At 37.2% G+C, this 26,148-nt stretch overlaps 1 protein-coding gene across 1 annotated transcript in view; it reads left to right on the top strand.

Moving 5' to 3' along the window:
* The window catches only part of SRPRB (SRP receptor subunit beta), a 35,891-nt gene extending 10,097 nt beyond the window's left edge, over positions 1–25,794 (top strand). The window contains exons 5-7 of the mRNA XM_007457559.1: positions 3,911–4,047; positions 11,558–11,612; positions 25,433–25,794. Coding sequence (XP_007457621.1) covers positions 3,911–4,047; positions 11,558–11,612; positions 25,433–25,646 — 406 coding nt within the window. The 3' untranslated portion in view covers positions 25,647–25,794. The remainder of the gene's footprint in view (positions 1–3,910; positions 4,048–11,557; positions 11,613–25,432) is intronic.
* Positions 25,795–26,148: the final 354 nt, after the last annotated feature.

Here is a 26,148-nt window from a genome sequence, read left to right as displayed (position 1 = left end):
ACTTGACTCTCTTCTTGCGTGCTCTATGTCTGAGAAGTTGGATATAATTCTTACATTGCTCCTCTATAAGTAAGGTCTTTTTCCTTCTGGCTTATTGTGGGATTTTTTTCTTTATCTTTGATTTTCTATAGTTTACAAATGATAATGGCTAGGTATAGTTCTTTTAGCATTAATCCTGCTTGGTGTTTTCTGAGCTTCCTGTGGTTTCTGTGGATCTGTGGTTTGGTGTCTGACATTAATTTGGGGAAATTTTCAGTCATTATTGTTTAAATATTTCTTCTGTTCTTTTCTCTCTTTCCTCTCCTTCTGAAATTCCCATTACATATATGTTACACCTTTTGTAGTTGTCCCACAGTTCTCAGATATTCTGTTATGTATTTTTAAGTCTTTGTTCTCTTTGCTTTTCAGTTTTGGAGGCTTCTATTGAGATATCTCAAGCCAGAGATTCTTTCCTTCAGTCATGTCTAGTCTACTAATAATTCCATCAAGGGCTTTCTCCATTTCTGTTAGGTTATTTTTGATCTGTAGCTTTCTTTTTAGTTATTTCTTAGAACTTCCATCTCTCTCCTTACATTGCCCATCTGTTTTTGCATGTTGTCTACTTTATCTTTTAGAGCCCTTAGCACCACAGTCACAGTTGTTTTAAATTCTTGGTCTGATCATTCCAACATCTCTTTCATATCTGAGTCTAGTTCTGTTGCTTGCCCCTTCTCTTCAAACTCTTTTTTACTTTTTAGTATGTCTTGTAATTTTTTCTTGATAGGCAGACGCAATATACTGGGTAAGAACTGCCCTTAGTAACGTGGTGAAGTGTGAGGGGAAGAGAAGTGTCCTATGATTAGGTCTGTCTTAGTGAACCTGTGTCTCTGGACTGTGAGCTTCATACTTGATTCTCAACTGATTCCTCAGTAAGTTGTATTTTTCTGTATATATGTGTTGTTCTCTCCAGTTTGGCAGGGGGAGTGATTTGCTGTATAATCTCACTTCTCTGATGAATCTAAGTGCTGTTGATTTTTTAGTCTGGTTAGCTTTTTACTTGTTAGAATGCAGTGGTGACTTCCAGCTTCTTTCATGCTGTACTGGAAACTGGGAGTTGTGTGATTTTTTTTTTTTTATTCCTCAAACAATTGATACAGATCTAGAACTGGCAAATTTTGCTATAATTGGGTTTTAATTTCTAATTAAATTTTTTTTCCATTTTCAATTATAAATTTTTTACAGTTCACAGTGTAATTACTCTTTGATCCAAGTATTTTGGGTAGCTAAAACGTTCAAAGTATGTAAGATACAAATGAACTCAAATCATAATCACAATAAATGCAAATTCAAAAGACATTTACTACAGTGGACCCTTGAACAGCATGGGTTTGAACTGTGTGGGTCCGCTTATAGGATGAATTTTTTCATTTAATATGTACTGCACAATCTGTGGTTGGTTGAATCCGGCAATGCCAAACCTCAGATACAGAGGGCTGACCATGAAGTTATACGCAGATTTTTGACTGGAGGGTCAGGCCTCTAATCCCCACATTGTTCAAGGGTCAACTTATAATATATTGATCTGAGGCTTCTAGTTTTTTAATCCTACCTTTTTTGGTTAATCAAGTTTCCCTAATCTCATTTTTCCCTCTCTGCTGGTTTGAAAGTATGCTATTTTTTCTTTTTTCGTTGTTACCCTCTACTCTTTTTTTTTTTTAAACTTTGATTGCTTAACAAAAGTTTAAAATCAATAATACTGGTTTTCTTTCACTGGAACTTAAAATACCTTACTTTGATCTTCCTCACATCTTCCTTTCATTTTATTTCTCTTTCTTCTTTTTTAACACCCAACAGTTACTAATATTTTTCTCCATCATTCAGTGACCACCTAGAATACCAGGATTTTATGGATTTCTTTTTTGTCTATCGCTTCTTGCCTCTTACTCTTTCCTTTTGATTCAATTTTCTTTCATGTATATCTTTTGGATATGTTTCCAGAAATGGTGAATAAGAAATAAAAGTTTCTCATCTTTTGTTCATTTGAAACTTTTTTCACTGGCCTTCATTTTTGAATAACTATTTTAGCCGAGTATAAAATCCTGGGTGGCAGTTATTTCTGTTTTCACGTTGAAGGCATTACTCCTGACTTCAGATATCTGTTGTTGTAGATGAGAAAGCAGTGCTCAATCTAATTGTCATTTCATGATACAGAATCTATGTTTTTTTAATCCTGTATTCAGGGGTAGATTATCCTTCTGTTTAGGGGTGATTTAGCTTTATCATGGTTGGGATTCAAGTGTGCTTTTCAGTTGAAAGATTTGTATCTTCAGTTCTGGGAAATTTTCAACAATATCTTTTTAGGTAGTTCTATTTCCAAATTCTCACTTTCACCTCCTGGAACTCTTATTAACATCATTGAACCTTATCATTTCTGCTCTTGTCTCTTCTCTGTCATATCTTCCAAGTCTTTTTACTTTGTGTATAGTTGATATTTTCGTCTTTATTTTGTAGTTTATTATATGCTTTTCAACTGTAGTATTCTCTGCTTAACTTTTCCATTGGGTTGTTACTAATTTTGTTCTTTACTTGTAAAAACATATCTTTTAAAATCAGCCTTTGTTTTTAGTACTGTCTTTATTCTTTTATTATGGTGTCTAGTATTCTTTTAAATAATTTAAAATATTTTACTGATTGCTTTATTATTTTTAGTTTTGAGTGCTGATTAATCTGTCTTTGTGGTTCTCCCTCATAATGGTTTATTTACTGTGCTTTGTAATTTTGATCGATACACTGTTCAAGGGGGTTAGATTTTGCTGTTGATGTTGTGGTTGCTGTTTTGTTTTGTGTTTTTAAATTGCTTTAGGTTATGAAAGCCTCTCTCCAGAAGGGATTCATATTTCCTTCTGTTGGGGGCCATAGGAGTTCCTTGAGTCTGGCCCAATTTTTATATATCTTCCTGCTTGGGGATCTTACACCATGAGATAGTGTAAGTTCATACCCTGTTTCTGTGTGTGGCACAGGAGGCCTGGTGATTCAATTCTTCTTGGATTATTTTCCCACACTGCTTAGACTGCTTTTAAGTACTAGGCTTTGCACAGAGTGTTCAGTTCCAGCTTTCCAACTCCATGTTGGCTGTTGCACATCTCCTGGGCTTTCAAACCCTTGTTCCTAAAGCCTATTATCTGCTGTTTTCCTGGACTGCTTTGCTTTAGCTTTGATATCTCTTTATTTCTGGCACATGAGGATTCTCACTGTGGCTGCCTTAGGTTGGGCCCTACCTGGTCACTCTGCTTCTAGTTTGATTATCCTCTTAGTTGTATCTGTCTTTCATTTAGGCACTAATATTCTTTGTAAGACAGAAAAGCATAAACTCTTTAGGTCAGTGTGTCACACCCCTTTGCCGTCTGACCTGGTTTTTCTTCATTTCCCCACCTACCTGTTTATTAGCTTACCTTGAGTTCTCCAAGGCATGTTGTTCCACCACTTTGTGCCCTGCACATACTACTTTCCAGACAGTCTTTGCCACAGTAGTATTTTGTCTGGCTAAAATTCACTCAACTATTACATCCTCCTTTAAGTCTTCCTGACCTGGTTTCATGTAAATTATCTTCCTCTTTGTTTCTATTATAGCAGGTACAAGGTCTGTCCTAGTGTTTTATCACATGGTTTTGTATATGACAATTTCCTGGACTTGAGGGGAGGCATCATTTTCTATTGTCTTTTTAGATACAGTCATTGATACATAGTAGCACTAAGTAGTCCTTTGTTAAGTATTTGTGTTGTATCATTACTTGTGCAGACACCTGTATGTGAGTTTGTTTTGTTTTATTCATTAGGATTGAATTGGGCAAAATTAAGGATATCATTTTTCAATATAATGCTGCACTATTGCATGCTCACATGGCAGTTTTTCTTTTTCCCCCCCCCCCAGGGCTATTGTGTTTGTTGTGGATAGTGCAGCCTTCCAGCGAGAGGTGAAAGATGTGGCAGAGTTTCTGTATCAAGTCCTCCTTGACAGTATTGGTCTGAAGAACACACCGTCATTCTTAATCGCTTGCAATAAGCAAGGTACTATCATGTTTTCTGGCAATAATAGTTGAGATTTTTCTGGGATTGCTACTAAGAATTAATACAGTTATCTACAATTGTTATTACTGAGGATGAGAGACAATTGCTAATGAACTATAAATTAAGGATTTTAAATCTTAAAATTTATTTATACTCCAGCATTTTCATTAGTCTCCCTTACCAGGCTGTTCTAAGGAGCGACAAAGGAGTGATTATTATCATTTATTCTTTGATACAGTGTTTTATTTTTAATCGTAAATCATTTTAATTTACCAAGTTAAGTTCATCAGATTGACAATATGTCATATCAGATACACAGTTGAGGAAGGACAGGATGGAGTCTCTCCTTTGAAACAAGTTTGCCATCTAGCACATTTCATCAAGGAGAGTTTGCAGAAGTGTTTTCCTTTAACCTCGTAAGAATGAAAAACATTTTAGTCTCAGCCAGTAAAACTAGGCTCCAGTTTTATTACCTTAAAATCAGATTAGGAGTGATGTCAGCATCATAAGGTGTGAGACACCTTCTTTGTCTCTCCCCTTCATTCTACAACTAGTAAAACATCCAAAACTCAACAAAGGTTCCTCTGCCCAACACACTGGGATGCTGGAGAGATCCACAAGTCTACTTCTGAAGGTGAGTGGACTGGAACACATAGAGGAGGTAGAACTGGGGGAACAGTGGAAGAATGTCTGCAATCTTAGCCTCTGGCCACAGTGGCTGAGCCTGAAGCCCCAGAGAACCCTGTAGCAACAGGGAAGACAGCACACATGGCTCCAGCCTCCTGGCTGCAGTAGCTCCTTTGGCCACAGGGAACCCCGCAGCAGCTGCGGTGGTGGGGCCTGTGACCCCAATCCCCTGGCTCACGGCAGTGCTGCACGCAAACCCAACAACCCCAGATGTGGCGAAGGTGACCATGCCTCTGTCTCCTTCACTTTTCCCCACACCCCCCTCCAGCAGCAGAGCTCAAGCAGTGACAGTGAGGTTACCAGTGACACATCTGGCAGAGGTAGTAGAGGGTGGAAAATGTCAATTCTCAAATATAGTCAGAGGCAGCTCAGGTAAGAAAAGCCAGAAACCTGTGCTATAGCAAGAAAAAAGAAAGACCTCTATTTTCCAACTTGTTGAACTGTAAGAATCAAGGAGAAAAAAAAAGCTTTACCTACATAAGAAAGGTATTTGCTACTTCAAATGCACTGGCAGAGGAACAGTTTGTCAAGTACCATGTAAAACCACAGTACACAGTGTAACGAAAAGAAAATGACAGTTCTCCAGCAGCCAAACTTAAGTCATGGAAGATTGTAATCTAACTGATAGAAAATTCAAAATAGCTGTTATGAAGAAACTAAACAAGCTACAAGAGAACTCAGGAGGGCAGTTCAGTGAGCTCAGGAATAAAATTAATGAACAAAAGAAATACTTTACCAAAGATATTAAAAGTCTAAAGAGAACCAAACAGAAGTTCTGGAGCTGAAGATGTCGGTAAATGAGATGAAGAATGCATTAGAGAGCACTGGAAATAGAGCAGACCATATGGAAGAGAGAATTAGTGAGCTTGAAGATAGAGATCTAGAAATGATTCAAGTAGGAGTGGCGAGAGAACTAAGATCTTTTTAAAAATTAAATTTTATGAGAACTATCCAACTTCATTATAATCTTCATAAAGATAATGGTTATCCCAGAGGAAGAAGAGAGGGAGAAGGGAGCAGAGAGTTTATTTAAAGAAATAATAGCTGAGAATTTCACAAACCCAGGGAAGGAACTGGATATACAAGTCCACAAAGCTAAGAGGACATTTAATTATCTCAACGCTAAAAGACGTTCTCCAGGACACATTATGTTAAAATTGTCCAAATCCAATGATAAAGAATTTTAAAGGCATCCAGAGGAAAAAAGACAGTAGTCTACAAAGGAACTCCTATTAAGCTATCAGCAGATTTCTCAGCAGAAACTGTATAGGCCAGGAGAGGATGGGACAGCCTACTCAAAATATTATAAGACAAAACTTCTGCCAAGAATCCTTCCAGCAAACTTATCCTTGAGATACAAAGGAGAAATAAAGACTTTCCCAGACAAAAGCTCAGGGAGTTCATTACCAGTAGACCTGCCTTACAAGAAATGTTGGAAGGAGCTCTCCTACCTGAAACAAAGAGGCAAAAGTACACAAAACTTTGAGTAAGGTGATAAATAGATAGAATCAGAAAATTGCAACTTTACATCAGAATAGGTTGTTAAACAATTATAAAGATTAAAGGGGAAAAAGCAGTAAAAATACTTATAGCTACTGCAGTTCGGTAATGAGCTCACAATATAAAAAGGGATAATTTGAGATGACAAAAATGTAAAAGGGGAAGAGGAAAAGAATAGAACCCATATAATGGCAACTGAAGATAAGATCCTATCAGCAGAAAAAGGACTATTTTATCTATGAGATGTCTTATACAAACCCGATGGTAACCACAAAATGTAAGTCTAGAGCAGAGACATGAAACTAGGAGGAAACTAGTAAACTACCAACTAAGATGTCAGGCAGAAACAATGGAGAAAACAAAAGATAAAATGGCAGTACTAGTCCTCAATTATCAATAATCACTCTAAATATAAGTGGATTGAATTCACCAATCAAAAGACACAGAGTGGCTGGATGTTTTAAAAAACAAGACCAACTATGTCCTGCCCCCTGGAGACTCATCTCAGCTCTAAAGACAAACATAGCCTCAAAGTGAAGGGATGGAAAATGATACTCCAAGCAGATGGCAGCCAAAAGAAAGCAGGTGCAGCCATCTCAGATCAGATCAAATAGACTTCAAGCCAAACAAGAGAACAAGATGGACTTATATAATGATAAAGGGGACAATCCATCAAGAAGATGTAACATTTATGAATATATAAGCATCTAACATAGGAGCACTAAAACATGAAAGGAATTATTAACAGACCTAAATGAAGAAATTGACAGCAGTAATAGTAGGGGAATTTAACATCCCACTTACATCAATGAACTGATTATCTAGACAGAATGTTAACAAGGAACCATTGGCCTTAAGTGAAGCATTACATCAGGTGGAATACACACACACACACACACACACACACACACACACACACACACACACACAGATATACATACATATATACATGTATATAAATAAAACATTCCATCCCAAAGAAGCAGAATACACATTCTTCTCAAGTGCACATGGAACATTCTCAAGGATAGACCATATGCTGGGACACAAAACAAGTTTCAATAAATTTAAGGTTGAAATCATATCAAGCATCTTTTCCTACCACAGAGATTTGAAACTAGAAATCAACTACAAGAAGAAAGCTGAAAAAAATCACAAATATGTGGAGACTAAACAACATGCTACTGAACAACTATTAGGTCAATGAGGAGGAAAGGAGGAAATAAAAATCCCTGAAGATAAATGAAAATATGGCATACCAGATCAATAGGATGCATCAAAAGCAGTACAAGTTTATAGCAATACTTGCCTACCTCAAGAAACAAGGAGAATCTCCAACAGTCCTTACACCTAAAGGAACTAGAAAAAGAACAAACAAAGCCCAAAGTCAGTAAAGGAAGGAAATACTAAAAGCCAGCAGAAATAAATGAAATAGTAGAGACTAAAACGGTAGTAGAAAAGATCAATGAAACTAAGAACTTGTTCTTTGAAAAGATAAACAAAATTGACAAACCTTTAGCTAGACTAAGAAAAACAGGAGGCTCATATAAATAAAATCAGAAATGAAAGAGGAGAAATTACAACAGATCCCACAGAAATACAAAGGGTTATAAGAGAATACTGTGAATAACTACACCAACAAATTGGACAGCCTAGAAGAAATAAATACATTCTTAACAAACAACCTTCCAAGACTGAATCTTGAAGAAATAGAAAATCTGAATAGACTGATAACTAGGAAGGAGATTAAAACAGTAATCAAAAGCCTTCCAAAAAAAACAAAAGTCCAGGACCAGACAGCTTCACTGGTAAATTCTACCAAATGTTCAAAGAAGATTTAATACCCGTTCTTCTTAAACTCTTCCAAAAAAGTTGAAGAGGAGGGCACACTTCCTAACTCATTTTATGAGGTCAACATTACCCTGATATCAAAGCCAGACAAGGATAACACAAAAAAAGAAAATTACAAGCCAGTATCTCTGATAAACATAGATGCAGAAATCTTCAACAAAATTTAGCAAACCAAATAGAACAATACATTAAAAGGATCATGCACTGTGATCAAGGGGGATTTGTTTCAGGGTTGCAAGGATGATTCAACATCTGCAAGTCAACATGATAAAACATTTTAAAAGTCATGATCATCTCAATAAATGAAGAAAAAGCATTTGACAGAGTTCAACATCCACTTATGATAAAGACAATAAAATGGGTATAGAAAGAATGTACCTCTACATACATGTCAAACTCACAGCTGACATCATACTCAACTGTGAAAAACTGAAAGTTATCCCTCTAAGATCAGGAATAAGACAAGGATGCCCACTCTTGCCACTCTCATTCAACATAGCTAAAGACTCCACCAAAAACCTATTAGAAATAATAAATGAATACAGTAAAGTTGCAGGGTGCAAAATCAATATACAATAATCTGTTGTGTTTCTGTACACCAACAACAAACAAGCAGAAAGAGAAATTAAGAAAACAGTCCCATTTAAAATTGCAGCAAAAACAATAAAATACCCAGGAATAAATTTAACCAAGGACGGGAATTCCCTGGCGGTCCAGTGGTTAGAACTCCACACTTTCACTGCTGAGGGTGCAGGTTCAATCCCTGGTCAGGGAACTAAGATCCCACAATACAGTAAAAACTATAAAACATTGTTGAGAGAAATGGAAGGCACAAAGAAATGGCAAGATATTTCATGCTCATAGACTGTAAGAATTAACATTGTTAAAATGTCTCTTTTACTTAAAGCAATCTGCAGATTCATTGCAGCAATCCCTGTCAAAATCCTAATGACATTTTTTGCAGAAATGGAACAAAAATTCCTTACATTTGTATGAAACCATGAAAGACTATGAATAGCCAAAGCAATTCTGAGAAAAAGGAACAAAGCTGGAGGTATCACATGCCCTGATTTCAAAATATTACTACAAAGCTATAATAATCAAAACAGCATGGTATTTGGCAGAAAAACAGACATACAGGTCAATGGAACAGAACTGAGAGCCCAGAAATAAACATCTGGACAATTAATTTACAACAAAGGTGCAAAAAACATACAATGGAGAAAGAACAGTCTCTTCAGTAAATGGTGTTGGGAAAACTGTACAGCACATGCAAAAGAATGAAAGTAGACTATTTTCTTATACCATACCCAAAAATTAACTGAAAAGTGGATTAAAGACTTGAATAGAAGACCTGAAACCATAAAACTCCTAGAAGAAAACAGGGAGTTCGGACTTTGACATGGGATTTGGCAATATGTTTTTGGATCTGTCTCCTCAGGCAAGGCAAACAAAAACAAAAATAAACAGGTGGTACTATATCAAGCTAAAAAGCTCCGCACAGCAAAGGAAACCATCAACAAAATGAAAAGACATGCTACTGACTGGGAGAAGATATTGTCAAATCATATTATCTGATAAGGGGTTAATATCCAAAATATATAAAGAACCCATACAACTCAACAACAACAAAAAACCTGATTTAAAAATGTGCAGATAACCTGAATAGATGTTTTTCCAGAAAAGATATACAAATGGTCATTGGGCATATAATGAAGATGTTCATCACTAGTGAAGATGAACATCATTAATTATTAGGGAAATGCAAATCAAAGCCACAATTAGACATTACCTCACACCTGTTAGAGTGACTGTTGTCAAAAAGAGAAGAAATAACGTGTGGGCGAGGATGTGGAGAAAATGGAACCCTTGTGCACTGTTGATGGGAATGGAAATGCAGCCACTGTGGGAAACAGTATGGATAGTCCTCAAAAAATTAAGAATAGAGTTACCATGGGATCAGCTATTCCACTTCTGGGTATTTATCCAAAGATAATGGAAACACTAACTCAGAAAGATATTTGCACCCACTACTGTATGGTGATGGATGGAAACTAAATTTTTGGTAGTAAGCATGGTGTAGTGTATACACAAGTTGAATCATAATGTTGTACAGATGAAACATAAACCAATGTTACCTCAAGAATAAAATAATCTCTCTTTTCTAAAAAACTAAAAATAAGACTAGTTGATCTTTAGTCCTCTTTCAGACCTAATATTCTCATTCTATGAAAAGCTGAATGCATTTCTCAAAGGTGAGCTTGTAGTAACCCTAACAATGACTTATCGGGAATCAGTCTTAGGGTCATTACCTGACCTCTTTATTTCTTTTATATTTATTTGGCTTCTGCTGGTGCCAAACCAGTGCTTTTTTATTGCTAAAGTGCACTTGATGCCGTAACATACCATCTTAGTATCAGCTGGAAATGTTCTTGGTTTAGTTTTGTATGACAGGTAGGGTATTTCTATTGGAGTGAAGGGTCTTGTTAAAATCACAAAGCTGGTAGCTTCTCTTCTTGTTACATTGGCTGGACTTATATATACAATATATGTGTTGATTTCAAATGTCTGTAAGATGTGGAAAACTTCTGTGAAAGAGATTCTCAATTTTAGGGTCACCAGCTTAATTGTAAGCATTATGGTAATATAAATATTCTTGCAAATATAAAGCTTACTTTGATAATGGAACTACTAGTGTTAAAAAGCTCTTTAAGCAGGCTTCCCTGGTGGCACAGTGGATAAGAATCTGCCTGCCAATGCAGGGGACACAGGTTTGATCCCTGGTTCGGGAAGATCCCACATGCCACAGAGCTACAAAGCCCCTGTGCCACAACTACTGAGCCTGCGCTCTAGAGCTTGCAAGCCACAACTACTGAGCCTCTGTGCCACAACTACTGAAGCCCGCGGCCTAGAGCCTGTGCTCTGCAACAAGAGAAGCCACCGCAATTAGAAGCCCACACCCTGCAACAAAGAGTAGCCCCCACTTGCCGCAGCTAGAGAAAGCCTGTGTGCAGCAACAAAAACCCAACACAGCCAAAAATAAATAAATAAAATAAGAATAAAAATAAATTTAAAAAAAAAGCTCTTTAAAAAAATGGTGGGGTTGGTGGGAGGGATAAATTGGGAGTTTGGGATTGACAGATAACTCATTACTATATTTAAAATAGATAACCAGCGAGAACCTACTGTATAGCACAGGGAACTCTGCTCAATATTCTGTAATAACCTAAATGGGAAAAGAATTTGAAAAAGGATAGATATATGTATATGTGTAACTGGATCACTTTGCTGTACACCTGAAACTAACACAACATTGTAAGTCAACTATAATCCAATGTAACATAAAAGTTTTTTTAAAATGGTGGGGCAAAGAAACTTACTGGTTTAAATAGGAATTTTCCATATGTGCAAGAAGTCTTGGGAAAACACCCCTTCTGCTTTAAACAACAGCAATGTCTTTATTTCTTTACAGACATTACAATGGCAAAATCAGCAAAGTTAATTCAGCAGCAGCTTGAAAAAGAAATGTAAGTAAGAATAAGTCCTATTGGTTAACTGTATCTCTTAACACTTAGGAAATATGTATATATTGCTTAAGGTCTTTGGTTTTGTATGGTTATCACAATTAGCCTGAAGATTGGTGTGAAATGTACTTGTTAAATAATTGACAACAGAATTAATGGAACTGTAAAAAGTATTAATGGAATGTTTATATTTAAAATTTTCGTGAAAGAAAATCTCAGGTTTATTGAGACTACAGCTCAATTTGTTTTCCCACTGTTTGTAGACCTAGTTTATAGTAGATATGAAAGGATTTAAAAACTTGAAAATTTGAAAGCTGTGGAAATTTTTGTTGACAGAACAAGAAAGGAACACTTCAGAAGAATATAAAAATCTATGATACTATTTTGTAGTGTGTTTTTTGTTTTCTAGCTATGTGGCGATATCATTTAGCTTGATTTTAGTGTTTAAAAGTTTGTGAATTGAGCTATAAGCTTTTGAATTTTAAGGAATCTAGCATGTCTCTGTGTTCTGCTGATTTGTAAGAGTTAGCTAACAGGTTGCTTACATAGGAGATACAATCAACATTATAATAGAGCAAGTTATGTTTTCTTATGCTGTTATGTAAGGATATTTTTAATAAAAGAATCTGATGAGGAAAAATTGTACAAATTCAACTTTTAGTAAATTTTTTCCAATTATCATTTACATTCTCCTTTGCTCATTTAATAAGCACCTATAATTTGTCTAACATATGCCATGACCTGCTCTAGGATGTGGCTATAAGAAGTGTGATGTTGTTCCTGTACTCAGGAGCTTAGAGTCTAGTAGAATATGGTTTGCTTCAGGGGTTGACAACCTCCTGCTGAGGGTCTGCCAACAAAGAGTGGTTTTGCATTTTTATAGGACAGGTAAAAAAAAGAAGAAAAGTAGAAAAATATGTGGCAGAGACTAAATATCACCCACAAGCCCAAAATATCTAATTTATGGCTCTTTACAGAAAAATTTTACCAGCCCTGGTCTGTCATTTTCTGTGGCTTTTTTTTTTCTCAATTGAGAATGATATATTCAATCCCATGTGCTTTAAACTTTTTAATAGATAATAGAAGAAAAGTTAGCCATTCAATTATATTTAACAAAGACATCATGCCTTCAAATTGAATATCAAAAGAAAATTTTAACCCTTTATTGAGGTATAATTGATATGTAAAAAGCTGTGCATATTTAATGTACACAACTCAATCTGGGGATAAGCATACACCTGTGAAACCATCATCACCATCCAGACCATAAAAATATCCATTTCTTCCCAGAGTTTCTTCCTACGTACTTTATTATTTGTGTGTGTATGTATTTCATGAGAACACTTGACATAAGATCTACCCTATTAGCAAATTTTAAGTGTACAGTGAATACTATGCTATATAGTAGATCTCTAGCACTTACTTATTTGCATAACTGAAACTTTATACCCTTTGACCATCATCTCTCCATTTCCCCCTGCCCCTCACCTTGGTGACCACCATTCTGCTCTTTGCTTCCATGTGTTTGACTGTTTTAGATTCCACATATAAATGTAATTAATCATAATTGTAGTTGTCTTACTCTGTTATTTTACTTAGCATAATGTTGTCTAGGTCCATCCATGTTGTCGCAAATGGCAGGAATTTCTTTTGCAGGGCTAAATAATATTCCATTGTATATATGTTCCACATTTTCTTTATCTGTTCATCCTTCGATGGACATTTAGGTTGCTTCCATATATTGGCTATTGTTAATAATGCTGCAGTGAACATGGAAGGCATATACCTCTCCGAGATCCTGATTTCAATTCCTTCGGATAATTACCCAGAAGTGGAATTGCTGATTCAAATGATAGTAGTTCTGTTTGTAATTTTTTGAGGAATCTCAGTGCTGTTTTCTGTAATAGCTGTACCAATTTACATACCCACCAACAATGTACCAAGGTTCCCTTTTCTCCATATCTTTACCAACACTATCTTTTTTTTTCTAATGTTAGTAATTCTGTCAGGTGTGAAGTGACATCTCATTGTGGTTTTGATTTGCATTTCCCTGATGAATAGTGATGTTTAGCATCTTTTCATGTACTTGTTGACTATTTGTATGTCCTCTATGTCTGTTCAGGTCTTCTGCCCATTTTTTAAATTGGATTATTTGGGTTTTTTGTTACTGGGTTATATGTTTTTGGACAGATCCAAAAACATATTGCCAAATCCCATATTTTGGATATTAATCCTTATCAGATATATGGTTTGCAAATATTTTCCCCCATTCCATAGGTTATCTTTTCATTTTGTTGATTCTTTCCTTTGCTGTGCACAAGCTTTTTAGTTTGATATAATCACACTTGTTTATGTTTGCTTTGTTATTTGCTTTTGGTCTCAAATCTTAAAACTAATTTCCACAACACCAATGTCAGTGAGCATTTTCTTCTTGGATTTTTATGGTTTCAGGTCTTATATTTAAGTCTTTAATCCATTTTGAGTTGATTTTGTGTATGGTATAATATACACAGTTTCATTCTTTTGCATGTAGATATCCAGTTTTCCCAGCACCGTTTATTGAAGAGACTATCCTTTTCCTATAGTATACTCCTGTCATCCTTGTCAAAGATTAGTTGACTGTATATGCGTGGGTTTGTGCTGGGCTCTCTGTTCTATTCCATTGATCTATGTCTTTTTATAGTACCATATTGTTTTGATTACTATAGGTTTGCAATATAATTTGAAATCTGGAAATGTGATGCCTCCAGATTTATTGCTCTTACTCAAGATTACTTTGAGTATTATAGTTCTTTTGTGGTTCCATATGAATTCTACCATTGTTTCTTCTATTTCTATGAAAAATTCCATTGGAATATTGATGGAGATTCCATTAAATTTATAGATGGAGGTTTTTTTGTTTGCATTGGGTCTTAGTTGTGGCACGTGGGATCTCCATTGCGGCATGTGGGATCTTTTGTTGCAGCCTGCGGGCTTCTCTCTAGTTGTGGCGCGCAGGCTCCAGAGAGTAGTTTGGGGAGAGTGGGCTCTGTAGTTTGCGGCACATGGGCTCAGTAGTTGTGGTGTGCGGGCTTAGTCGCCCCGCGGCATGTGGGATCTTAGTTCCCTAACCAGAGATCAAACCCACATCCCCTGCATTGGAAAGCGGATTCTTAACCACTGGACCACCAGGGAAGTCCCCTATAGATGGACATTTTAACAATGTAAATTATTCCAATATATGAACAAGGGGCATTTTTCCATTTATTTGTGTCTTCAGTTTCTTTCATCACTGTTTTATAGTTTTCAGTGTACAGATCTTTCACCTACTTTGTTAAATTTATGCCTAAGTATTTTAATGTTTTTGATGCTATTATAAATGGAATTGTTTGGTTAATTTCTTTTCCTGATAGTTCATTAGTAGTGCATAGAAACAGAACTTGTTTTTGTGTGTTGATTTTGTATCCTGCAATTTTACTGAGTCTATTAGTTCTGGTTTTGGGGAGGGTCTTTTATGGTTTTCTATATTTAAGATCAAGTGATCTGAAATCAGAGATAATTTTACTTCTTCCTTTCTGATTTTGATGCCTTTTGTTTCTTTTTTGCCTAATTGCTCTGTCTAGGACTTACAGTACTATGTTGAATAGAAGTGGCAAAAGTAGGCATCCTTATCTTGTTCCTGATCTTAGAGGAAAAGCTTTTAGCTTTCACCATTGAGTATGATGTTATCTGTGGGCTTGTCATATATGGCACTTGTTATTTTGAGGTACATACCTTCTGTAATTATTTTGTTGAGTTCTTATCATGAAAGGATGTTGAATTTTGTCATATGCTTTTTCTGATCTCTTGAGATGATGATAAGATTTTTATCCTTCATCCTGTTTCTATCCCATTTATTTAGGTTCTCTGATGTTAGGTGCATATATATATGTATATATACACAATTATTTTATCCTCTTGATGAATTGGCCCCTTTATTATTATATGATAACCTTCTTTGTCTCTTGTGACAATTTTTGACGTAGTCTATTTTGTTGATATTTATGTATTCAGCCCTACTCTCTTTTGTTTATCATTTGTATAGAATATGTTTTTCTGTCCCTTTACTTTGAACCTTAAATCAAGAGTGCATCTCTTGGAGATAGCATGTACTTCAAGTTTGTTTTTTTATCCATTCACCCACTCTGTTTTGATTGGTAATTTAAACCATTTACATTTAAAGTAATTATTAATAGGTAAGAACTTATTCTGTTTTGTTGATTGTTTTCTGACTTTCATAGTTCCTTTGTCTCCTCTCCTCCTTTTTAATTTGATGATTTCTTTTGTATTGTTATGCTTTGGCTTTTTTCTCTTTATTTTGTGTGTCTACTACAGGTATTTTCCTTGTGACCGTCATGGCTTATATAAAACATCTTATAGAGTTAAAAATGATTTATGTATCACCATTACAATACTAGAGTATTCTAACTTTTAGTATATTCTTACTGTTACAGTGAGTTTTATACTTTCATATGTTTTCATGTTCTTGATTAGTTTTATTTCACCTTGAAGAACTCCCTTTAACATTTCTTATAAAGCAGGACTAGTAGTGATGAACTGCAGCTTTTGTGTGTTTGGGAAAGCTTTTGTCTGTCCTTCATATCTGAAGGACAGTTTTGCTGGGTATAGTATTGTTGGATGGCAGTTTTTTTTCTTTCAGCATTTTGAATATATCATCCCACTCTCCACTGGCCTGCAAGGTTTCTGCTATGAAATCCACTTTTAGTCTTATGGATTTTCCCTTGTTTGTGACCTTTCTCTTAATGCTTTCAACATTCTGTCTTTGACTTTTGTCAGTTTGGTTATAATGTGTCTCATTAAAGCTCTCTTTATGTTTAATCCATTTGGGGTTTTAGGGGCTTAGTGGATCTGGATGTTCATTTCCCTCCCCAGATTTGGGAGTTTTCTATCATTATTTTTTTAAATAAGCTTTCTGATTCTTTGTCTTTATCTGCTCTTTCTGAGACTCCCATAATGCATATATTGGTTTCTTTTGTGATGTCCCATAAGACTTTCTTCACTCTTTCTCACTTTTCTGTTTGTCTTTCTCACAGAGTAATTTCAAGTTACCTGTGTTCAAGCTCTCCAATTCTTTGTTCTGCTTGATTGAGTCTGCTGTTGAATTTTTCACATCCAGTCATTGTGTTCTTCAGCTCCAGAATTTTTGTTTTTCATGGTTTCTATATCTTTGTTGACTTTCTGATTTTGTTCACTTATTCTTTCCCTCATTTTGTTGAGTTTTCTGTGTTATTTTGTACCTTATGGGACTTTCAGATGATTATTTTGAATTCTTTGCCAGGCACTTTGTAGATCTCCATTTCTTTAGGGTCAGTTACTGGTGCTTTATCTTCTTCCTTTGGTGGTGTCATGTTTCCCTGGTTTTTCATGATCCTTGTGTCCTTATTTTGGTGTCTGCACATTTGAAAAAGTAATGAGTTCTTCTAGTCATTATAGACTAACTTTGTCAGAGAAAGCACTTCTCTAGTCAGTCCAGCCAGAGATTTTGGGTGGGCTTGCTGCTGGAGTCCCTAGGCAGGTTGGCCTTGCTTCTGGGTTTGTGGGTGGGTGGGCCTACTGCCTGGGTCCATGGAAGCTGGCCTGGAAACTGAATCTGTCATGGCTGGCCAGGTAGGTACCTGTGTCTACTGGGGCTGGCCAGGAGCTAGGTTCCATGACACAGGAGGTTCTCACTTCACTCTCCTTCCCCCGTGTGAATCATATCTTTCCATGCTGCATTGTTCAGGCTTGCAGGAGCAGTAACGTGGGTAATGTGGAACTGTCCTTTCTACCCTCTTCAATGCATCTTATTTCTGTGTTATACCCAGGTGCTGTAATCTCTAACCTGGATTTCCTACCTCGCATGAAGGTATTCTTCTGTGTGGTTATTCAAATTGATGTTTCTATGAGAGGACTTGAGCTGAAAACTCCCATTCTGCCATCTTGCTGGTGTCATTTTCAGTGGTTTCTGTCCTTTCTGAAATTGCATGTTCATCACCTCTTCTCCTATTCTTGATGTTCACTCTTTTGAGACTGCATATTGCTTGTAATTAAGCTAAAAACAATTGGAATTAGCTGATTTGTTTTTCTAAACTTTCTGTTGAAATTGTTGACAATTATCTTTTGGACAAAAACAGGCATAATATTTGTATATCCATTTTTTTAAACAGCATAGTCCAAGTCTTCCCATGTTTAAAACACGTTTTCCTTAGTCCATTTGTTTTTCATTCTAAAGTGCCATAGAAAAACAATACAGAAAGAAATGCTGTATTATACGGCACTGAAATAAAATGTTAAAAAGTTATAAAGGGGGCTTCTCTGGTGGTGCAGTGGTTAAGAATCCGCCTGCTAATGCAGGGAACACGGGTTCAAGCCCTGCTCCGGGAAGATCCCTCGTGCTGCAGAGCAACTAAGCCCCTGTGCCACAACTACTGAGCATGCACTCCAGAGCCCGCGAGCCACAACTACTGAGCCCATGCGCCTAGAGCCCATGCTCCATGACAAAAGAAGCCACCGCAATGAGAAGCCTGTGCACCACAACGAAGGGCAGTCCCCACTCACCGCAAGTAAAGAAAGCCCATGTGCAGCAACAAATCCCACACAGCCATAAAAAAAAAAGTTATAAAGGTTAAATATCAGTTAAATTAGGAGTCTAAATTTAGTTTAATCCTGTGTTTATGAGAATTGGGCCTTATCAGCTTTGAAGCATTTCATAGTCTTCTGAATCACAAGATTTACTATGTTTACATGGCCTTATGGCAAGAGCTGAATATAATGTTCATCTTTTTTTCCTTTTGAGTTTTCTTTTTAATTGTAAAATATATTACATGAAAAAGAGTATATACGACACATATATTGAGTTTAAAGAATAGTAACGTGACTACCCATGGACCCACCACCTTGCTTAGAAGGCCCTATGTGCTCCACCCCAAATGCTTTTCCCTGTATTAATAGTTTTGTTTTGTTTTTTTTACAACTTTATTGGAGTATAATTGCTTTACAATGGTGTGTTAGTTTCTGCTTTATAACAAAGTGAATCAGTTATACATATACATATGTTCCCATATCTCTTCCCTCTTGCGTCTCCCTCCCTCCCACCCTCGCTATCCCACCCCTCTAGGCGGTCGGACACAAAGCACCTAGCTGATCTCCCTGTGCTATGCAGCTGCTTCCCAGAAGCTATCTATTTTATGTTTGGTAGTGTGTATATGTCCATGCCACTCTCTCACTTTGTTACAGCTTACCCTTCCCCCTCCCCATATCCTCAAGTCCATTGTCTAGTAGGTCTGTGTCTTTATTCCTGTCTTATCCCTACGTTCTTCATGACATTTTTTTTTCTTAAATTCCATATATATGCGTTAGCATACGGTATTTGTCTTTCTCTTTCTGACTTACTTCACTGTATGACAGACTCTGTGTCCATCCACCTCATTACAAATACCTCAATTTCGTTTCTTTTTATGGCTGAGTAACATTCCATTGTATATATGTGCCACATCTTCTTTATCCATTCATCCCATGATGGACACTTAGGTTGTTTCCATGTCCTGGCTATTGTAAATAGAGCTGCAATGAACATTTTGGTACATAACTCTTTTTGAATTATGGTATTCTCAGGGTATATGCCCAGTAGTGGGATTGCTGGGTCGTACAGTAGTTCTATTTGTAGTTTTTTAAGGAACCTCCATACTCTTCTCCATAGTGGCTGTACCAATTCACATTCCCACCAACAGTGCAGGAGGGTTCCCTTTTCTTCACACCCTCTCACCATTTATTGTTTGTAGATTTTTGGATGGTGGCCATTCTGACAGGTGTGAGATATCTCATTGTATTTTTTTTTTCAGACAAATAGATGGAGCTTTAATTGGAAAACAAGGGAAGTTACATGCAATATTTAGCTTTTTTTTTTTAACATCTTTATTGGGGTATAATTGCTTTACAATGGTGTGTTAGTTTCTGCTTTATAACAAAGTGAATCAGTTATACATATACATATGTTCCCATATCTCTTCCCTCTTGTGTCTCCCTCCCTCCCACCCTCCCTATCCCACCCCTCTAGGTGGTCACAAAGCACTGAGCTGATATCCCTGTGCCATGTGGCTGCTTCCCACTAGCTATCTACCTTACGTTTGTCAGTGTATATATGTCCATGCCACTCTCTCACTTTGTCACAGCTTACCCTTCCCCCTCCCCATATCCTCAAGTCTGCTCTCCAGTAGGTCTGTGTCTTTATTCCTGTCTTACCCCTAGGTTCTTCATGACATTTTTTTCTTTCTTAAATTCCATATATATGTGTTAGCATGCGGTATTTGTCTTTCTCTTTCTGACTTACTTCACTCTGTATGACAGACCCTAGGTCTATCCACCTCATTAAGAATAGCTCAATTTCGTTTCTTTTTATGGCTGAGTAATATTCCATTGTATATATGTGCCACATCTTCTTTATCCATTCATCGGATGATGGGCACTTAGGTTGTTTCCATCTCCGGGCTATTGTAAATAGAGCTACAATAAACATTTTGGTACATGACTCTTTTTGAATTTTGGTTTTCTCAGGGTATATGCCCAGTAGTGGGATTGTTGGGTCATACGGTAGTTCTGTTTCTAGTTTTTTAAGGAACCTCCATACTGTTCTCCATAGTGGCAACCAATTCACACATTCCCACCAGCAGTGCAAGAGTGTTCCCTTTTCTCCACACCCTCTCCAGCATTTATTGTTTCTAGATTTTTTGATGATGGCCATTCTGACTGGTGTGAGATGATATCTCATTGTAGTTTTGATTTGCATTTCTCTAATGATTAATGATGTTGAGCATTCTTTCATGTGTTTGTTGGCAGTCTGTATATCTTCTTTGGAGAAATGTCTATTTAGGTCTTCTGCCCATTTTTGGATTGGGTTGTTTATTTTTTTGTTATTGAGCTGCATGAGCTGCCTGTAAATTTTAGAGATTAATCCTTTGTCAGTTGATTCATTTGCAAATATTTTCTCCCATTCTGAGGGTTGTCTTTTGGTCTTGTTTATGGTTTCCTTTGCTGTGCAAAAGCTTTGAAGTTTCATTAGGTCCCATTTGTTTATTTTTGTTTTTATCTCCATTACTCTAGGAGATGGGTCAAGAAGGATCTTGCTGTGATTTATGTCATAGAGTGTTCTGCCTATGTTTTCCTCTAAGAGTTTGATAGTTTCTGGCCTTACATTTAGGTCTTTAATCCATTTTGAGCTTATTTTTATGTATGGTGTTAGGGAGTGATCTAATCTCATACTTTTACATGTACCTGTCCAGTTTTCCCAGCACCACTTATTGAAGAGGCTGTCCTTTCTCCACTGTACATTCCTGCCATCTGTATCAAAGATAAGGTGTCCATATGTGCGTGGGTTTATCTCTGGGCTTTCTATCCTCTTCCATTGATCTATATTTCTGTTTTTGTGCCAGTACCATACTGTCTTGATTACTGTAGCTTTGTAGTATAGTCTGAAGTCAGGGAGCCTGATTCCTCCAGCTCCATTTTTCTTTCTCAAGATTGCTTTGGCTATTCAGCGTCTTTTGTGTTTCCATAAAATTGTGAAATTTTTTGTTCTAGTTCTGTGGAAAATGCCATTGGTAGTTTGATAGGGATTGCATTGACTCTGTAGATTGCTTTGAGTAGTAGAGTCATTTTCACAATGTTGATTCTTCCAATCCAAGAACATGGTATATCTCTCCGTCTATTTGTATCATCTTTAATTTCTTTCATCAGTGTCTTATAATTTTCTGCATACAGGTCTTTTGTCTCCTTAGGGAGGTTTATTCCTAGATATTTCATTCTTTTTATTGCAATGGTAAATGGGAGTATTTTCTTGATTTCACTTTCAGATTTTTCATCATTAGTATATAGGAATGCCAGAGATTTCTGTGCATTAATTTTGTGTCCTGCTACTTTACCAAATTCATTGATTAGCTCTAGTAGTTTTCTGGTAGCATCTTTAGGATTCTCTATGTATAGTATCATGTCATCTGCAAACAGTGACAGCTTTACTTCTTCTTTTCCGATTTGGATTCCTTTTATTTCCTTTTCTTCTCTGATTGCTGTGGCTAAAACTTCCAAAACTATGTTGAATAAGAGTGGTGAGAGTGGGCAACCTTGTCTTGTTCCTGACCTTAGTGGAAATGCTTTCAGTTTTTCGCCATTGAGGATGATGTTGGCTGTGGGCTTGTCATATACGGCCTTTATTATATTGAGGAAAGTTCCCTCTACACCTACTTTCTGCAGGGTTTTTATCATAAATGGGTGTTGAATTTTGTCAAAAGCTTTCTCTGCATCTATTGAGATGATCATATGGTTTTTCTCCTTCAATTTGTTAATTTGCATTCCTGGAATAAACCCCACTTGATCATGGTGTATGATCCTTTTAATGTGCTGTTGTATCCTGTTGATCCTGGATCTTGATCATGGTGTATGATCCTGGATTCTGTTTGCTAGTATTTTGTTGAGGATTTTTGCATCTATGTTCATCAGTGATACTGGCCTGTAGTTTTCTTTCTTTGTGACATGCTTGTCTGGTTTTGGTATCAAGGTGATGGTGGCCTCGTAGAAGGAATTTGGGAGTGTTCCTCCCTCTGCTATATTTTGGAAGAGTTTGAGCAGGATAGGTGTTAACTCTTCTCTAAATGTTTGATAGAATTCGCCTGTGAAGCCATCTGGTCCTGGGCTTTTGTTTGTTAGAAGATTTTTAATCACAGTTTCAATTTCAGTGCTTGTGATTGGTCTGTTCATATTTTCTATTTCTTCCTGATTCAGTCTTGGCAGGTTGTGCATTTCTAAGAATTTGTCCATTTCTTCCAGATTGTCCATTTTATTGGCATAGAGTTGCTTGTAGTAATCTCTCATGATCGTTTTTATTTCTGCAGTGTCAGTTGTTACTTCTCCTTTTTCATTTCTAATTCTGTTGATTTGAGTCCTCTCCCTCCTCTTTTTCTTGATGAGTCTGGCTAATGGTTTATCTATTTTGTTTATCTTCTCAAAGAACAAGGTTTTAGTTTTATTGATCTTTGCTATTGTTTCCTTCATTTCTTTTCCATTTATTTCTGATCTGATTTTTATTATTTCTTTCCTTCTGCTAACTTTGGCATTTTTTTGTTCTTCTTTCTCTAATTGCTTGAGATGCAAGGTTAGGTTGTTTATTCGAGATGTTTCCTGCTTCTTAAGGTGGGCTTATATTGCTATAAACTTCCCTCTTAGAACTGCTTTTGCTGCATCCCATAGGTTTTGGGTCGTCGTGTCTCCATTTTCATTTGTTTCATTTGTTTTCATTTGTTTCTAGGTATTTTTTGGCTTCCTCTTTGATTTCTTCAGTGATCACTTCGTTATTAAGTAGTGTATTGTTTAGCCTCCGTGTGTTTGTATTTTTTACAGATCTTTTACTGTAATTGATATCTAGTCTGATAGCCTTGTGGTCGGAAAAGATACTTGATACAATTTTAATTTTCTTAAATTTACCAAGGCTTGATTTGTGACCCAAGGTATGATCTATCCTGGAGAATGTTCCATTAGCACTTGAGGAAAATGTGCATTCTGTTGTTTTTGTATGGAATGTCCTGTAAATATCAATTAAGTCCATCTTGTTTAATGTATCATTTAACGCTTGTGTTTCCTTATTTATTTTCATTTTGGATGATCTGTCCATTGTTGAAGGTGGGGTGTTAAAGTCCCCAACTATGAATGTGTTACTGTCGTTTGCGCCTTTTATGGCTGTTAGTATTTGCCTTATGTATTGAGGTGCTTCTGTGTTGGGAGCATAGATATTTACAATTGTTATATCTTCTTCTTGGATCGATCCCTTGATCATTATGTAGTGTCCTTCTTTGTGTCTTCTAATAGTCTTTATTTTAAAGACTATTTTGTCTGATATGAGAATTGCTACTTCAGCTTTCTTTTGGTTTCCATTTGCATGGAACATCTTTTTCCAACCCCTTACTTTCAGTTTGTATGTGTCTCTAGATCTGAAGTGGGTCTCTTGTAGACAGTATATATATGGGTCTTATTTTTGTATCCATTCAGCCAGTCTGTCTTTTGGTGGGACCATTTGATCCATTTACGTTTAAGGTAGTTATTGATATGTATGTTCCTATTCCCATTCTCTTAATTGTTTTGGGTTTGTTATTGTAGGTCGTTTCCTTCTCTTGTGTTTCTTGCCTAGAGAAGTTCCTTTAGCAGTTGTTGTGAGTGCCGGTTGGCACCGATCCTCTGTGCAGGAGTCTCTTTGCTTTGCCCTCCACACCCCTGTTGCTGTGCTCTCTTCCGCGGCTCCGAAGCTTCCCCGTCCGCCACCCGCAGTCTCTGCCCGTGAAGGGGCTTCTAGTGTGTGGAAACCTTTCCTCCTTCACAGCTCCATTCCCAAGGTGCAGGTCTCGTCCCTGTTCTTTGTCTCTGCTTTTTCTTTTTTCTTTTGCCCTACCCAGGTACGTGGGGAGTTTCTTGCCTTTTGGGAGGTCTGAGGTCTTCTGCCTGCATTCGGTAGGTGTTCTGTAGGAGTTGTTCCACGTGTAGATGTATTTCTGGTGTATCTGTGGGGAGGAAGGTGATCTCCGCATCTTACTCTTCTGCCATCTTCACGGAAGCCCTTCCAGGGCAGTCCCCAGCAACGGTCCTCTGCCCTGGTGTCCTTCTAGGCAATAGAATGAGGGAGAGTTTGGTTCAGAAGCAAAGGAAAGTTTTATTCTTTGATCAAAGAATGGAGAGGAACAGGCTCACACTCTAGAGCACACACGCTCCCTAAAGCATTTTTCAGTATGAGGAATATATAATCATGGTTCTCTCATTGTCCAGAACTGGGTCACGCGGCCACGTGCAGCAGCAGTAGATACTGACTTCTTCTTCTCTGGGCTCCGGCCTGCTGTCCCCACGACTGTTGTGGCTTTGGCCGCTGGGGCCCCTCCAGAGACGGCAGCCTCAGTGAGGCTGCCCTCCCCTCGGGCTCCGGGGCAGTTCCATAACGGTGAAGGGAAGAGACCCTGAGCCGGGATTTCCAGCTCTGTGGAAACGCGGGCTCTGTTCTCTAATTATTTGTTTTTACAATACGTTTTCCATCTATGTGTGTCTTTCTAAGCAAGGTGTTTAGTTTTCCTGTGGATTCTTCACTAGTTTTCATGAAATCTTACAGCACCAGGAAATGCTTTATTTTGTAAGAAAGCAGATTGTCAGCCTGTATTCCTCTGCTTCTGGACAGCAGAAAGGGGGAGAGAAGTAGGCAAATGAACCTTGCTTTTGCAATTCTTATTAGGACCAGCAGGTGGCAGTTAAGTGACTAAAATTGGGAAAGTGTTAGTGGTTAAAGAGATTGGAGAATAGTAATTGTACCCAAACTGGATATGAGAGTCTGTAGTTTGTGGATGTCTAAGCTCTGTATCCGGATAGACTCAAGGTAAATATAAATACCCTATCTACCCACACTTCACTTTCAGAAACTTTTCAGAAAGGTTTTATAATACTTAGAGTGGGTAATTTAAAACTATATCTTAAAATGGCATCATGCAGGAAATCCTAGTAGAAGGGGGCACCGAACTGGAAGAAGGTTGGTGTGACCTTGGTTCATTAGTGCCCTCCTGTCATCTGGCCATGTTAGGTTGGATCCGTATCCTGTCTGTCCAAGAGAGTGACCTATAAATGCAAATATTCAACAGTCCTAATAGCATAATTGACAGTTTTATGATGAAATATTTAAATGAGTGCTGAAATATTTAGGAATTAATATGACTTCCTAAAGGCCTTTAATTGTTATATAAAAATTAAGCTCTTTTTGCTTCCTGACTCATTTTCCTTTTGTCTCACAGCAATACTTTACGAGTCACCCGTTCTGCTGCCCCCAGCATACTGGACAGTTCTAGCACTGCCACTGCTCAGCTGGGAAAGAAAGGCAAAGAATTTGAATTCTCACAGTTGCCCCTCAAAGTGGAGTTCCTGGAGTGCAGTGCCAAGGGCGGAAGAGGGGACGCTGGCTCTGCTGACATCCAGGACTTGGAGAAGTGGCTGGCTAAAATCGCCTGAGGGCCAGATCCAAACACAAGGCGCAATTGTGTATGTGTGTGACTGCCAGTTTTGGAAAAGGATGTGGTGGTCTGGAGTTGATAAAGAAGGGGTACAAATATAGTTAGGAACTTTTCCTTGTTCTGGAAACAAATTATTGTTGAAACCAGTGTGGAAGTTTTTAAGTTCAGTTCTCCCTTATTGCTTTCAAGCTAGTTAGTTTTATTTGATTCGTATCTTCCCTTTTCAAAGTGTATGTAAGGTCCCTTTAGCATATGCTTGATGTAAGGTCAAGGTCTAACAAGCCGACCTCACGTAGAGAGGATATTATCATGAGAATATAGTATCATCTAAAATGTTTTATTGTCCTCTGCTTCTGTGCTTTGGTCTCTTTTTCCTGGAAACAAACCTGTCTGTATATGGAACTGGGTGATTTCCAATTGCCTTTGACATTCATGGGCAGTACCTCATCTAGTCCTCTGTGAATTTTCAGATTTGTAGGTGCAATTACAATATGGTCTCT

Source organism: Lipotes vexillifer, unplaced genomic scaffold (genome assembly GCF_000442215.2).
Source record: "Lipotes vexillifer unplaced genomic scaffold, Lipotes_vexillifer_v1.1 scaffold86, whole genome shotgun sequence".
Classification (NCBI taxonomy): domain Eukaryota; kingdom Metazoa; phylum Chordata; class Mammalia; order Artiodactyla; family Lipotidae; genus Lipotes; species Lipotes vexillifer.
The sequence above is the reverse complement of the archived record's forward strand: the minus strand, read 5'-3'. Positions and strand labels throughout refer to the sequence as shown.